Below are 14,734 nucleotides of genomic sequence, written 5' to 3' on the forward strand. Positions count from 1 at the left end.
CTGGTTCCCTTGGCATTTGAATTTGTTTTTATAGTCAGTAGGAGTTGAGGGACTTTTTAAATAAGGTTATCTTTTTTTTTTTTTTTTTTTTTTTTACTGGTAATGAAAGATTTTGAGAAATAGAGTATTGTGGACATTGACTGAAACCTTTAGTATTAAGATGAAAGTCTGCTAGTTTTACAGATGTAACACAGGCTAAAGTGATTGAATTAACTTTTTTTTTTTTTTTCTTTCTTTTTGGAGTCTCGCTCTGTCACCCAGGCTGGAGTGCAGTGGCGTGATCTCAGCTCACTGCAACCTCCGCTTCCTGGGTTCAAGTGATTCTCCTGCCTCAGCCTCCCGAGTAGCTGGGACTACAGGCACGTACCACCACGCCCGGCTAATTTTTTGTGTTTTTAGTGGAGACGGGATTTTACCATGTTAACCAGAATAGTCTCAATCTCCTGACCTTGTGATCCACCCACCTCAGTCTCCCAAAGTGTTGGGCTTACAGGTGTGAGCCACTGCGCCCAGCCTGAATTAACTTTTTAAAAATCTTAGATTTTTATTGTGTTTTGGAGTATTTTTTCTAAGTCTGAATTGCCCAAATACCATCTTAGAGTTGCATGAGTCTAACTCCTTTGGGAATTATGTCCACAGTTTAATGCATTCCTTTGTGTCTAGTTTGTACTTCTGTTAGGAACTCCTTTCAGGTAGCTAGCTAGTTTCAGAAGAGTCCGTTATAAGCCTCAAAACTGTACTCTGCCTCTACCATTTATTGCCCATGCATTTGCTTGTGAAGTTCTCAAAACCTTTTCTTAGCATATTATTTTATCTTTTTCAATTCACTTTTTCAATGTCGTCTTGAGTAGTGTCTTTAAATGGTGGCAGGTTATCCAGTTTGTGTGGAATTAATAATTGTTGTGAATTTTTTTGGCGAGGAGTGCATAGCCTAAACAGATTGTATAAAAGTATTAGTTTTTTGGAGTGGCTTTCATTTACATCTGATTTAGAATTCTGCATAAGTTCAACAGTATCAATTATTTTAAGCTAATGGTTGTGGAGTTTTGAGGTATAAAATAAATCATTGTCACCAAAATTGCCAAATGCTAAAACTGCTATATAGCATCAAATGCAAATAAACAGTTGAGACATGAGTTCGTCAACCAATTTATAACAAATATTTTCTTATATATTTGCTATTTGTTTCATAGACCGGGGTGGGGAGCTGCCTTTAACTGTTAGTAGTTAACAGATAAGTTGAATGGATGGAAGGAAGAAATGTTGATTCCTTATCTAATAAGAGATTTTGTAACGTGTGAGAATAGAGGTAGATCTATAGCAATGAAGATTAACTTTTTAGTTTAATAAATTAAACAGAATGTGATGGATGCTCTGGATCCTAAATTTATATGTAGTTTGTTAGCACTTTAATAACTGCCCATCGAAGTTAAGGGTTTGAATTGGTGAACTCATTCAAAAACATTTGTTTTAAGGCCTGGAGTGACATCTAATGCATGCAGCCATATTCCTGCTCTGTTACTCTTCATCCTTTATACGTTGTTGCTTTTGGCTTCTGGCTTCTTAGGAAATGGAAGCATTTATCATCTTACTCAATTTTAATACTTAGTTCTCCTCTTTTCAGAATCTATAAGAACGTGATAAAGACTTTTTAAAAATTTTAAATGACAAGTCTGTCAAATCATGTGCATCAAAATAGGGTGTCCTAAAAGATTTTAGTGCATGCAGTTTTAAGCTCTAACAACTTTAGAAGATAAATACCACACACTTGCAAAAAGCATCCCCTTTGAAAACTAAATGGTTTCCATTTATTTTAGATTGATTTTGTGTTTTTAAAAAATTTAAAAATAAAAAATAAAATTAATTTTTTATGAGATAGTTTCTGAGTGACACTTTCTCAAAGTAACACTTTACTCAAAAGTATCTCAAATTTATGATATACCTTCTGAGTGACAGTTTGTCAGTACCATGGATCAGTAGAGGAGATCCTGCTGCCTGGCCACTGTGGTACCTCGCCTATCCCTTAGATATTTTTTCTCCAGGAGTCATTTTAGAACTGTCAGATGCCCATCAAAACTTCTTTGTTTGGATTATCTTAAGCTAAGATTGTACACTCAATCCTTTTTATCACTAACAGCTGATGAAGATTTCTAAAAAGTTAAAAAATTAACTGAAGTAATAAGTAGCACCAAAACCTTTGGTTATGTTCTGTTTTAAGAAGGTACATGTATAGATTCTGGTTTTCAAACTTGAATAATTATGTGTGCCTGGTATTTGGACAACACAGAGACTATTTTTCCATCATCATGGAAAATTCTGTTGATCAGTACTGCTTTGCATTAATATAGCAATGTGGGTTTTTCTATAATGCACCCAGGTCGTTTCTAATCTAATTTGAATCCATGCAGGTTAATAATCCTTTACTTTTAATTGAAGCAAACATCTATTTGATGCTTTTGAAAATCAGACAGTATGTTAAATAGACTATAAATCTTTTACTCTGTATAATATTTAATTTTTCTTGATGGGATATCTTAAAGCTTGGAAATTTTGTTTTAGGGAATCCCTGGAGATAGAGAAAATCAGGCTGTGGTTGACCCCCCTCAAGCAGCTAGTACTGGGGCTCCTCAGTCTTCAGCAGTGGCTGCAGCTGCAGCAACTACAACAGCAACGACTACAACAACAAGTTCTGGAGGTAAAGTGGAATCTCTTGGATGGGGAAGGGAACGACCCTGAATTTTTAGTGTAAGATAATTTAATCTGAAATGCTTCAGAAATGAGGTTCATTCCCAGAGCAGTGGGTAACTCTGATATTTGAGAAAGGCCCAAAAGAAACTCTCCCAAGTGGATATAAAAGGTATCCTTGCTGATATTAAACATCAGTGCTGCAGTTTTGTCAAAGGGCATATTGTTTTATTTGTTCTAAGGAAAAGATGCTTTCCAGTTTGTATTTGGTGTTACTCTCTACTGGCATTCAGAATGGTTTGCTCACTTTGTCTCTTACTCTCTCCATAAATGTTACAAAGTGTATGTGATTTCAAAGCCAGCAGGATTTTAGCAGTTATACAACCAAGGAAATGAAACCGTGAGAGGTTTAAAACCTTGTGTCTAGAGGAGAAAGCAAAGCTAACATTCAAGTCAAATGTTAATAACCAAAGTCTTCCTTACTCGGGTACTGACCATACCCACACATTGCTATAGGTCTGACTGCAGAGCACAGCCTGGAGCCCGAGGTTGGCTTAGCAATTATGTAGTGTTCTCCTTCGTTTGTTCTTGCGTATATTAATAAAGTAAGTTGTTGATTTTGAAAAAGCCATTCTTTCATCCATTTCCTAGCTCTGATTATGATAGTCACCTCTGGTTGACAAAAGTCACTAAGTGCTTTGTGTAGCCTCCAGAGGACAGGCCTATTGTTTGTTGAGATTGAGCATGGTAGTGGAAAGAGATGGCCACAGCTTTGCTTTGGATTTGGGGTCCTGTTCCTTTCAGCACTTATTAGGTAACATAGTCTCTAAATCTCATTGCCTTCCTCTATAAAGCTATTATTATATATGGAAAAACAAAAAACCCATGTGTCATGACCATTTTAATTTGAATGATTATCTTCCTGAATAGGAAATTACAACATACATCTAAAAATTCTCTTTTATTCATTAGTAACCTCAAAAACATACTTCCTTTATGTATAATTTTTGGTTTCCTATAACATAACCAGACAAGGACTGGCACCTTGAAAAAGCCATAAGTTCTGTATTTTATTTTATTTTTTATTTGGCATTATTAACATTTACTATTGTGAATGGATTTTAGACTGAAGAGCTCTAGATATTTTAGTACTAGATTACCATACGGCTTATGTTTGAAATTTAATGGTAATAACCAAAGTCTTCCTTAATGTAAGTAAGTTTGCATTAAAATTTCTCCTGCTTTGCAAACCTGACCTCAAACTTTAAATATTAAATATCCTTCTCTTCCTTGGTTTAGCATTTCCTAGGAATTCAAGCTCAGATTGTGTTCTTTAAGGGGTTTTGATTGTTTATAAAGTAAGTGAGTTTTTGTTTTTGTTAGTTGTGGCATATATTTTTCTTAAGAGCTCTTAAGCAACGGGACCAACTTTTAGTACTTTTCATTTTGATAGAACATGCACAGGGGGAAAGTTCCTAGTATTATTTTATAATATTGAATGCCAAGGCCAATTTTAGGAAAGTTTGTTACAGTCAATGTTCTGCACTCACTTTCTTTGCTAATAGGAGTAATTTTTGCTGTATAAAACTTGCAAGTTGGTACAGTTTGAAGATTTCATCATTTCCTTCGTTTTATTACATCTGAGAACTCAGACAATTTTTTACTTAGTGTTTGCTGTCTAAATGTATTGTTTAACCACTCTTTGTAAGTGTATTTATTGCTTTTGTTTAACAGTGTTTATGTGTATTTTAGGACATCCCCTTGAATTTTTACGGAATCAGCCTCAGTTTCAACAGATGAGACAAATTATTCAACAGAATCCTTCCCTGCTCCCAGCGTTACTACAGCAGATAGGTCGAGAGAATCCTCAGTTACTTCAGGTGATTAATCAGTGTCAGTTTCACAAGTGGGTTAGAGTGTATCACATTTTTAAAAAGTTTGTGAACGTCCTTCCCCCTCCCCACCAACTCTGTATTTGAGAATGGTGAATGTATTCTCCCAAGCTACACTCAGTAGAATATTGTAATCTAGACAGGTGTACTAAAAAGCAATTGAGATATGGAGGTTGGGTTAATTTAATTTGACCAAATAATAAGTTTGGGAAACATTTTATATTTCCTTCTTGGAGTTTCCCAGTACATACTAACATGTTAAAGAATTTGGGAAGCTGTGTAACAAAGACATTGCCTAACTTTAAATCACTTCTCACAAGCTTATTACTTAGTTCCTTTTTCTTAGGAACTTTTAAGCAACAGGAAAACTTACTCTTAGAAAAAATAGCTGTGAGACTTATTTGATGCTCAGATCACCAAGTATTTGAATTTTGTACAGCATTTTAGTGCCCACTAGTGTGGGAGGTAAAAATATATGCAAGTATAAAGAATAAGTTCAGTAGTCCTACAGTAGTTTATTTTTTTTTTATTATTATTTTTTAAAGCACAGGGGGCTCAGAATACTTAGGAATTTGAATTTCTTCACCGTTTACTTCACCCAAAAGTAGTGAATTTCTTTATTAATGTACAAGAAATCACATCCTTCCAAAGACTGAATAATTCGGAATCACTAAAATACTACGTTTGTAAAAGTACAGCTGTTTCTCTTAGTAATATTTAGAATTCCTGTTCCTGCAGATACTTAATGTATTGTTTTTCTTGTCCTTCACATCCCACAGCAAATTAGCCAACACCAGGAGCATTTTATTCAGATGTTAAATGAACCAGTTCAAGAAGCTGGCAGTCAAGGAGGAGGAGGTGGAGGTGGCAGTGGAGGAATTGCAGAAGCTGGAAGTGGTCATATGAACTACATTCAAGTAACGCCTCAGGAAAAAGAAGCTATAGAAAGGGTGAGTTTAAGTAAAACTTTAAAACGTTAGTTCTTGGCAGGGCACAGTGGCTCCCGTCTGTAATCTCAGCACTTTTAGAGACCAAGGTGGGCGGATCACCTGAGGTCAGGAGTTCAAGACCAGCTTGGCCAACATGGCAAAACCCCATCTCTAATAAAAATACAAAAATTAGCTGGGCATGGTGGCATTCACCTGTAGTCTCAGCTACCTTGAAGGCTGAGGCAGGAGAATTGCTTGAACCTGGGAGGCAGAGGTCGCAGTGAGCCAAGATTGCGCCACTGCTGAGTGAGACTCTGTCTCAAAAAAAAAAAAAAATTAGTTCCTTAGTCACACTAGCCCTATTTCAAATATTCAGAGGTCACATGGGGTTGGTGGCTACTATTGGATAGAACCGATACGAACTTTTCCATTCACTGGAGAGAGTTCTGATGGACAGAGCCAAATAGAGCATTGCCTTGCAGATTGCAGTAAAGATTGTCTCTTATCCCTGTTCCCTCATCTTGTCTTTTTTGAAGCCAAAGGACGAGCAGTAAAGGTATAATTTCATTGATGTGTTAAAATTCAAGAAGAAAAAGTCTTATAAGTATATACCTACTTCTAGATTTTTCATTTTTACTTACATTTTTATTTATATTAAACATCAGAACTCTGCTATTCTGATTCCAGTAACCTAGTTTTTATTATATCATGATTAGTCATTCTTTTTTTCCCTCATTTTTACTATAACAGGGAATCATAGGAATTGTAGTACTTGCCCTTCCTTATATTGCAAAGTGTTTTAACATGGAAATCAGATAAAGTACATTTTAACTTAGAAAGTCACTGTGGCTTTCTAGTAAGTTTTGAAATTGGAAAGTGTTAGTTACCCCAATTTTATTGTTTCCCAAGGTATATCTTGGCTGCTCTGGATCCTTTGTGTTCCTTGCATGAATTTTAACATCAGCTTGTCTGATTCCTGCAAAAGGAAAAAAAAGCTGCTTGGGATCTTGATAGGGATTGTTTTATTCTGTAGATGAATTTGGGGAGTATTTCCATATTAATAATAAAGTTTTTCTATAATTTCTTTCCGTAGTGTTCTATAGTTTTCTGTGTAAAAGTTGTGCAGTACTGTTAAATGTATTCCTAAGTATTTTTATTCTTTTTGATGCTGTTATAAATGGAATTTTTCTCTTAATTTCATTTTCAGATTATTCATTACTAGTTATATAAAAGTACAATTTAATTTTGTATATTGATCTTTTGTCCTAAAATCTCCTCGAACTCTTATTTATTCATTAAGTAGTTTGTGTCTGAGTTTATTAGGACTTTCCATATACAAGATCCTGTCATCTGCAAATAGAGACGGTTTTACTTCTTTTCCAATATGAATACCTTTTATTTCTTTTTCTTGTCTAATTGCCCTTTCTAGAGACTCCAGTATATTATTAGACTAGCAAGAGCCAACATCCTTGTCTGGTTCTTGATCTTAGGGGAAAGCATTCAGTCTTTCGTCACTAAGTATGATGTTATCTGTGGTTTTTTTTTGTGGATGCCCTTTATCGGGTTGAAGAAAGTCCCTCTGTTCCTAGTTTATTCATCAAAACAGGTGTTCATCACAACACCTGTTCAATCCAACAGGTGTTAGATTTTGTCAAATGTTTTTACTAAGATGATCATGTGGGTTTTGTTGTTTGATATGCTTTATTACATTGATCGGTTTTTGTATATTGAACCAACCTTGCATTTCTAGGATAAATTTTACTGGTCACAGTGTGTAATCCTTTTTATATGTTGCTGGATTTAGCCTGCTAATATTTTGTTGAGGATTTTTACATCTGTTCATAAGTAATATTGGTCTGTAGTTTTTTTGTGATGTCTTTGATTTTGGTATCTGGGTAATAACTGGCCTCCTAGAGTGAGTTGGGAATTACTCTCTTCTGTTATCTGGAAGTATTTATTAAGAATTGGTGTTAATTATTTGAACAGTTGATAGAATTCATCAGAAGTCTGAGCATGGGCTTTGCTTTTTGGGAAGTTTTGTGATTATTGATTCAGTCACTTGTTACTGGTCTGCTCCGTTTTTCTGCATCTTTTAGAGTCAGTTTTGGTGGTTTTTGTCTTGGAATTTGTCTATTTTATCTGAGTTATCTAATTTATTGGCATACAATTATATGTATTTCCTTATAATCATTTTATTCTTTTGATAAAGTAGTAATGTCCCTGCATTTATTCCAGATTTTAGTAATTTGAGTCCTAAGATTTTTGTTTTTTTCCCAGTTTAACTAAACGTTTTTCAATTTTGTTGATTTTTTTTTTTTTTAATAATAATAAAAATAACTTTTGGTTTTGTTTTTTAGGTCTCTCCAATTTTTATTTTTTTTCTCTTGTTCTTCCTCTTTTAGGTTAGGTTTAGTTTGGTTTGTCTTTGTTTAGTTTTAGTTTAAGATTAGATTATTACCTATCTTTGTTGGCGCAGATGTTTACAGCTATAATGTTCTTTCTGCGTTTATGCTATAGCAGCATCCCATAAGTTTTAGTATGATGTGTTTTTGCTTTCTTTATCTCAAAATATTTTTTAATTTTCCCTTTGGTTTAAGGATTGTGTTAAGTTACACAAGTTTATGAATTTCCCACATTTTCTTCTTTTGCTTTCTAAGTTCATTATGATTAGAGAACATGCTTTCAGTACTTTTCAACTTACTGAGGTTCTTAATGGTATTTCTGAAGAATGTTCTATGTATACTGAAGAAGAATATAATGTAGTTCTTATTAAGTGGTCTATAAATATAGATCTAACTGGTTTATAGTCAAGTCTTCTTCCTTAGCTGTTTTATCTGTTATTGAAGGTGGGGATATAGAGATCTCCAACTATTGTTAATTGCCAGTTTCTTCCTTTAATTTCAGTTTTTATGTGTTTTGCGACTCTGTTATATATGTTGATAATTGTTGTGTCTTACTGATCCTTTATTATAAAATGTCTTTTGATGTATAGTAACAATTTTTATCTTAAATCTGTTTCATCTATGTAGCCATTCCAGCTCTTTTTTGGTTACCATTTGCATGGTATATATCTTTTTCTGTCAATTTACTTTCAGCCTACTTGTGTCTTTCAATCTAAACTATGTTTTGTAGAAGGAGGCAGTTGGATTGTACCCTGTCTTTCACTTCACCTATCCTAGCTTTAATCTGGATAACTCATTTTTTAGTTTCTTCTCCTTTCATAGATCAATATTCATAATGAATTGGGATTTTTGCTCAGATTTTAAAGGTCATTTCCAAATATAATCTAACACAGTAGTCTTCAACCTTTTTGGCACCAAGGAACCAGTTTTGTGGAAGACCATTTTTTCTACCAGTAGAGGTGGAGTGGGTAGTGATTTTGGAATTGAAACTGTTCCACCTCCCATCATCAGGCATTCATTAGGTTATCATACAGGGCACACAACCTAGATCCCTCACATGCACGGTTTGCAATAGGGTTCATGCTCTTATGAGAATCTAAGGCAGCTGCTGATCTGACAGGAGATGGAGCTCAGGAGTTAATGGGAGTAATGGTGAGCGGCTGTAAATAAGATGAAGCTTCACTTGCTTGCCCACTGCTCACCTCCTGTGCAGCCCAGTTCTAACAGGCCAATGGCCAGTGCCGGTCTGGGGCCTTGGGGTTTGGGAACCCTGATCTAACACAAGGTGATTAAGACAATTGAGGAGGATGACATTTGGCTGAGTTTTTAAAGGCAGTAAGTATTGTCACAAGTGATTTTTAATAGACTAGGAAAATGAAATTAAGTAGCTGGTATCACCATTTAAAATGCTGTAACTGTTAAGCAGATAAAAATAGAACACTGTCTTCAAAATGTATCATGTATTACTTACTAATAATTGGTCACCTGTTTTTCTAGTTTGGAGTGTTGAATAAAGCAAGGAGATTGATGTTTGATCCAAATGAAAGACATGAATTGGCATTAATAAATAAAACATTTGCTTTTACTGTACAAATAATTAGGTGAGATGGTTAAACTATACTCTAGGTACTGTCATCCTTATCGTCACTCTTAATATACTAGAAGCCATTTGATTTACACGTTTCTGTAGGGTCATTTATTTTTAAACCATAGCAATTAGCAACTAATTTTTAATTAGGCCAAAGAGTATTAACATAGTACCTGTTAAGCTTTAACTAGAAACAAAGATTTTTTTTTTTTTTACGTGATTAGTAAAGGAAAGGGTCTAGATTCCATCTAACCCCTTGGGTTGGGCAGAAAATCCATATTCAGATAGAGATTAATTCATGTAAAATTCTCAAGAGCTTTTTTTGGTTGCAGTATGTTTTTGAGTAATGATCCGGATAAAATTAAACGTGTCATAATTGGTGTGTTGGACTTACATATTTTTTCCCTCTTCTTCCAGTTAAAGGCATTAGGATTTCCCGAAGGACTTGTGATCCAAGCGTATTTTGCTTGTGAGAAGAATGAAAATTTGGCTGCCAATTTTCTTCTACAGCAGAACTTTGATGAAGATTGAAAGGGACTTTTTTATATCTCACACTTCACACCAGTGCATTACACTAACTTGTTCACTGGATTGTCTGGGATGACTTGGGCTCATATCCACAATACTTGGTATAAGGTAGTAGATTGTTGGGGGTGGGGAGGGAGGGATCTAGGATATAGGGCAGGGATAAATACAGTGCATGTCTGCTTCAGTTAGCAGATGCCGCAACTCCACACAGTGTGTAAAATATTATACAACCAAAAAGCAGCTTTTGCAGGTCTTTTATTTCTTCTGTAAAACAGTAGGTAACTTTTCCTAGGTTTCATTCTTTTTAGTGTACTAGATCCAGAAACTTAGTGTAATGCCCTGCTTTATATTTCTTTGACTTAACATTGGTTTCAGAAAGAATCTTAGCTACCTAGAATTTACAGTCTCTGTTTCATGGCAACACTGGATAATGGCTTTGTGAAATTTAAAAAATTTTTGTAGCGACTGTAAACAGAAATGCCAAATTATTGATGGTTAATTGTTGCTGCTTCAAAAATAAGTATAAAATTAATGTGTAAGGAAGCCCATTCTTTCATGTTAAATACTTGGGGTGGGAGGGGAGAAAGGGAACCTTTTCTTAAAATGAAAATAATTACTGCTATTTTAAAATTTCTTGATCATTGAATGTGAGACCCTTCTAACATGATTTGAGAAGCTGTACAAGTATAGGCAGAGTTATTTTCCTGTTTACATTTTTTTTGTTTTGTTTTGTTTTGGGGAAAAATTGGTAGGTGTCTAATTACTGTTTACTTCATTGTTACATTGCAGTAAAAGTTTTAAAACAGCCATTGCATGTTTGCTTTTGATGTATCCCTTTGTGAAATTAGCACTTTTGGGGCCAATGGAGAAATGCAGCATTCACTCTCCCTGTCTTTTCCCCTTCTCTCAGCAGAAATGTATTTATCAGCAAGTCGTGAGTCAAACTGCTGCCTTTTAAAAAAACCCACAAAATGCTGATTCAGTTCAAAATTAATGCAAATGTTTCAAAACTGAGTTTCTGATATTTGTAAATGTGTTTCTTTATTAGATAAGAGTGTATTACCATTAAAATCATTAGTATATTGCTTTCAAAAAGAGATGGTAGACAAAACTATAATCCAGCATTTTTATTGCATTGGAAAGACTGGCAAAATCTTTTGGAAGGGCTGGGAGATGTGGCTGGAAAGTACTTTGAAAAATATACAATCAAGGTATCTCATGGCATATTAAAAGAAAAATCTTAATAGCAGTGTTGGCTTTTATTTGGATTTTTTCATCTCAGTTTTTTCTTTGCAGTCTCCTTCATTGGCATTGTTATTTGATCATGAATGGGGCAGATGTCTACTTGTTCAGTTTTTCAAATCTGTTTTCCTGAGTATAAATAAGAGTATTTAAAGAAATAATTCGGGTTGTTTTTGTTTTTTCTTTTTTTTTTTTTTTTTTTTAGCCATCTGATACTGAGTAAGAAGATGAATTTGTACAGATTTCTCTATATATAATTCCTCAATATCTTTAGCACAGGTTGGTGATGATTTTTAAGCATTTACATCATGCACTTATAACCTATTATGAAAATAAATGAAACTGGCTGGGCACGGTGGCTCATGCCTGTAATCCCAGCACTTTGGGAGATCAAGACAGGCAGATCACTTGAGGCCAGGAGTTCGAGACCAGCCTGACTATCATGGTGAAATGCTATGTAATACTAAAAATACAAAAATTAGCTGGGCATGGTGGGCCCGCCTATGGTCCCAGCTAGTTGGGAGGCTGAGACATGAAAATTGCTTGAACCCAGGAAGTGAAGGTTGCTGTGAGCTGAGATCACACCACTGCCAGTAAACATGACAGACTTTTGGACTTTATATTGTGTGTTTTTTAATGGATCATGCATAATTTCCCAGGAGAATAAAATGAGAATTTGTAAATATGTTCATCTTTCAAGGCAGAGCAATGAGTTGAGAAAAGAGGTGGCATTTCTGGTCGTATAATGGAATACTCTCATTTATTTTATGACATACTCTTGTCTACTCAGAGCATAGTGAAAACTGGAAAGGAAAAAAAAAAAAAAAACCTTTTCCTTGGAAAGTTACAGCAGAAGGTGGCATGGAGCTTTTGTCCTTGGACAACGAATCTGCACATACTAGGATTAATGATCAGAAGACAGCCCAGGCCAAGTTTTGATTGTTCCTTACAGTACCTTGTTTATCTGCTTCTTAATGAATCAGCTGAGACACCTTAAAAGAAACAGGCTTGTTGTGCCTTTTGCTGTTATTGTTTAATTTACAAACTGTTTTGGTAACTCTCTTAATGTAAGTGGCTATTTGACTTTGGAATTTTGCATTTGAGGTATACTGTCATTTATTGAAATACTTTTATTGTTTAGTTGCTCTGTGGGAAATATGAGGAAACCTAAGTTTGTATTTGTAAATTTCTTATGCCATCCTCTAGTCAAATATTTTTTTCATTGTTTAAAAATACTGAAGTGTTCCAATATAATTTTTTCCTGTACTGGATGGCTAGGATTCTAGAGACTTGATTATAAAATATTTTCAATACATCCAACATTGCATTTCTCATTTTTTAAATGATTCTGTCACAAAGAATCAGATTGAAAGTTGACAATGCTTCTGTCACTGATACTTCTTTTTTCTTCAGTAATTGGTGAGTGTAGCATATAGGAGGCCCAGGCACTAGATTGACTTTATTGGGTCTCCTGGTTCTTTTCTCAGCCAACAAAGAGATGGGGTACTTGATGGGATGTCAGTTAAGTTTAGTGAGGGCTTTTAGGGAATGCATAAAATTTCCATTGTTCCATACTACTTGTCTGAAGCAGCCAGCAAAAGGCTGCTGCAGAATGTTCTACCGAAAGTAAGCAGTTGCAGGGAATGGGGTGTTCTGACCCAGTCACTGCTGGTGGATTCTCCAGCCACGAAGTTCAGTTGGCCTCTGTCCATTTTCTCCATTTTAGCCCCTAAGCCAAGACCTGGCAAACTACAGCTTCATGAGCTAAATCTGGCTTATACTTGTTGTGTGGTCTATGAACTAAATGTGGTCTTTACATTTTTAAATGGTTTTAATTATGTATGTTTTTTTATCACCTGAAGGTTTCAATTTACATTTCAGTGTCTATAAAGTTTTATTGAAACACAGGCACACTCATTTCTTTACGTATTGTTTGTTTGTTTGTTTGTTTGTTTGTTTTTTTTTTTTGAGTCGGAGTTTCGCTCTTGTTACCCAGGCTGGAGTGCAATGGCGCAATCTCAGCTCACCGCAACCAACGCCTCCTGGATTCAGGCAATTCTTCTGCCTCAGCCTCCTGAGTAGCTGGGATTACAGGCACGTGCCACCATGCCCAGCTAATTTTTTGTACTTTTAGTAGAGACGGGGTTTCACCATTTTGACCAGGATGGTCTCAATCTCTTGACCTCGTGATCCACCCGCCTTGGCCTCCCAAAGTGCTGGGATTAACAGGTGTGAGCCACCGCGCCCGGCTTCTTTACGTATTGTCTATAGCTACTTTTGTGCTCCTAAGATAACGCTTTTGGATAGCTGCAGCAGGCAAGGTGCCCTGTAAAGCCTATTCATTGGCCCTTTACAGCAAAAGTTTGGCGCCCCTGTTCAAAACTGTCTAGTCCACCCTAAGTTATATGATGCTTTTTATTTCTCTCCTAACATTCTGAACTCGAGTTCAGGTCTTAGCTTTAGTTCGGCTTCCATGTGTCCGTTGTAGGCGTTTTCCAGAGGAGTGGTATCACCCCTACTATCCACTCACAAAAGGAACATTGTGAGCCTGTTGTACTGACCTCCTGGTGTCTAAGTTACTCTTGGCTATTGCTACAGTTTCTTATCCTTACAATAAGGTAATGAAGTTCATTGCCACACTGTCAAAAGCACCTGGCATAGTATGACCGTCAGTCAGAAAAGCAAAGCCAGATGAATGCATCTGGAAATCCTTATGGATTGGAGTTGGGGCAGTTGGAGGAAGCATCTTAAGTTTAGCTGGAAGAAGAGAGTGGTTGGAACCCCGGTGGGAGAAATAGCAATTGGACTTGTTTTGGTGGGGCGGGGGTTGAGGGGGGAGAGTTTCCAGAACTGCATACTTTGTGTATGGGGGGATGGAAAGGGGAGTGATGAAACTGAGTGAGGCTTGGACTTGGTGGGAAAAAAAATTCAGTACCGTCAGTAGCATTTGGGGAACTGCAAGAACAGTAACAAGCTGGTTGTAAAGAGACTTTACTGTGGTGAAGAAGATAGATTTGGAAAGCAGTGGTCCATCATGTAGGCTTTTCACTGGAGAGGAGGCTGGGAGGACCAAAGAAACCAATGACAGGTTTTCTTCATGTGTGGTATGGTGCTGCAGATACCAAAATGGTCTCTGCCGTTGAGCTTGATATACTGTGACAGAGGCCATTTTAATAGTAATGGATCCTTTACAGATCTAACTTGTCTTCCATGAGCATAAACTAGAAAACAGTCAACCTGGACTTCTGCCTCATGTCGTAGTCAAACTTAATTTTCCATTCTTCTTGCCTTTGATTTATGCACTCCTCATCTTCCTACTCCAGAGCTTCCTAACTCAGCTTGCAGTAGCTATAGATGTTTCGAGATAGTGATTTTCCTGAGCCCATGAGGTCGTCTTCAAGGCAGCTGGGGAACCTGGGCTCTAACCCCAAGCAACCTCATCTGTTTTGTTTTACAAGTATCGTGTTT

At 36.1% G+C, this 14,734-nt stretch overlaps 1 protein-coding gene across 2 annotated transcripts in view; it reads left to right on the forward strand.

The window, feature by feature from the left end:
• The window catches only part of RAD23B (RAD23 homolog B, nucleotide excision repair protein), a 47,713-nt gene extending 35,132 nt beyond the window's left edge, over positions 1–12,581 (forward strand). For both annotated transcript variants that reach the window (XM_032240280.1, XM_032240281.1), the window contains 4 exons: positions 2,560–2,695; positions 4,438–4,565; positions 5,357–5,527; positions 9,914–12,581. In XM_032240280.1, the coding sequence (XP_032096171.1) occupies positions 2,560–2,695; positions 4,438–4,565; positions 5,357–5,527; positions 9,914–10,027 (549 nt within the window). In that variant the 3' untranslated portion in view covers positions 10,028–12,581. The remainder of the gene's footprint in view (positions 1–2,559; positions 2,696–4,437; positions 4,566–5,356; positions 5,528–9,913) is intronic.
• Positions 12,582–14,734: the final 2,153 nt, after the last annotated feature.

This window comes from Sapajus apella, unplaced genomic scaffold (assembly GCF_009761245.1).
Source record: "Sapajus apella isolate SASKATOON/1434 unplaced genomic scaffold, GSC_monkey_1.0 scaffold46, whole genome shotgun sequence".
NCBI lineage: Eukaryota > Metazoa > Chordata > Mammalia > Primates > Cebidae > Sapajus > Sapajus apella.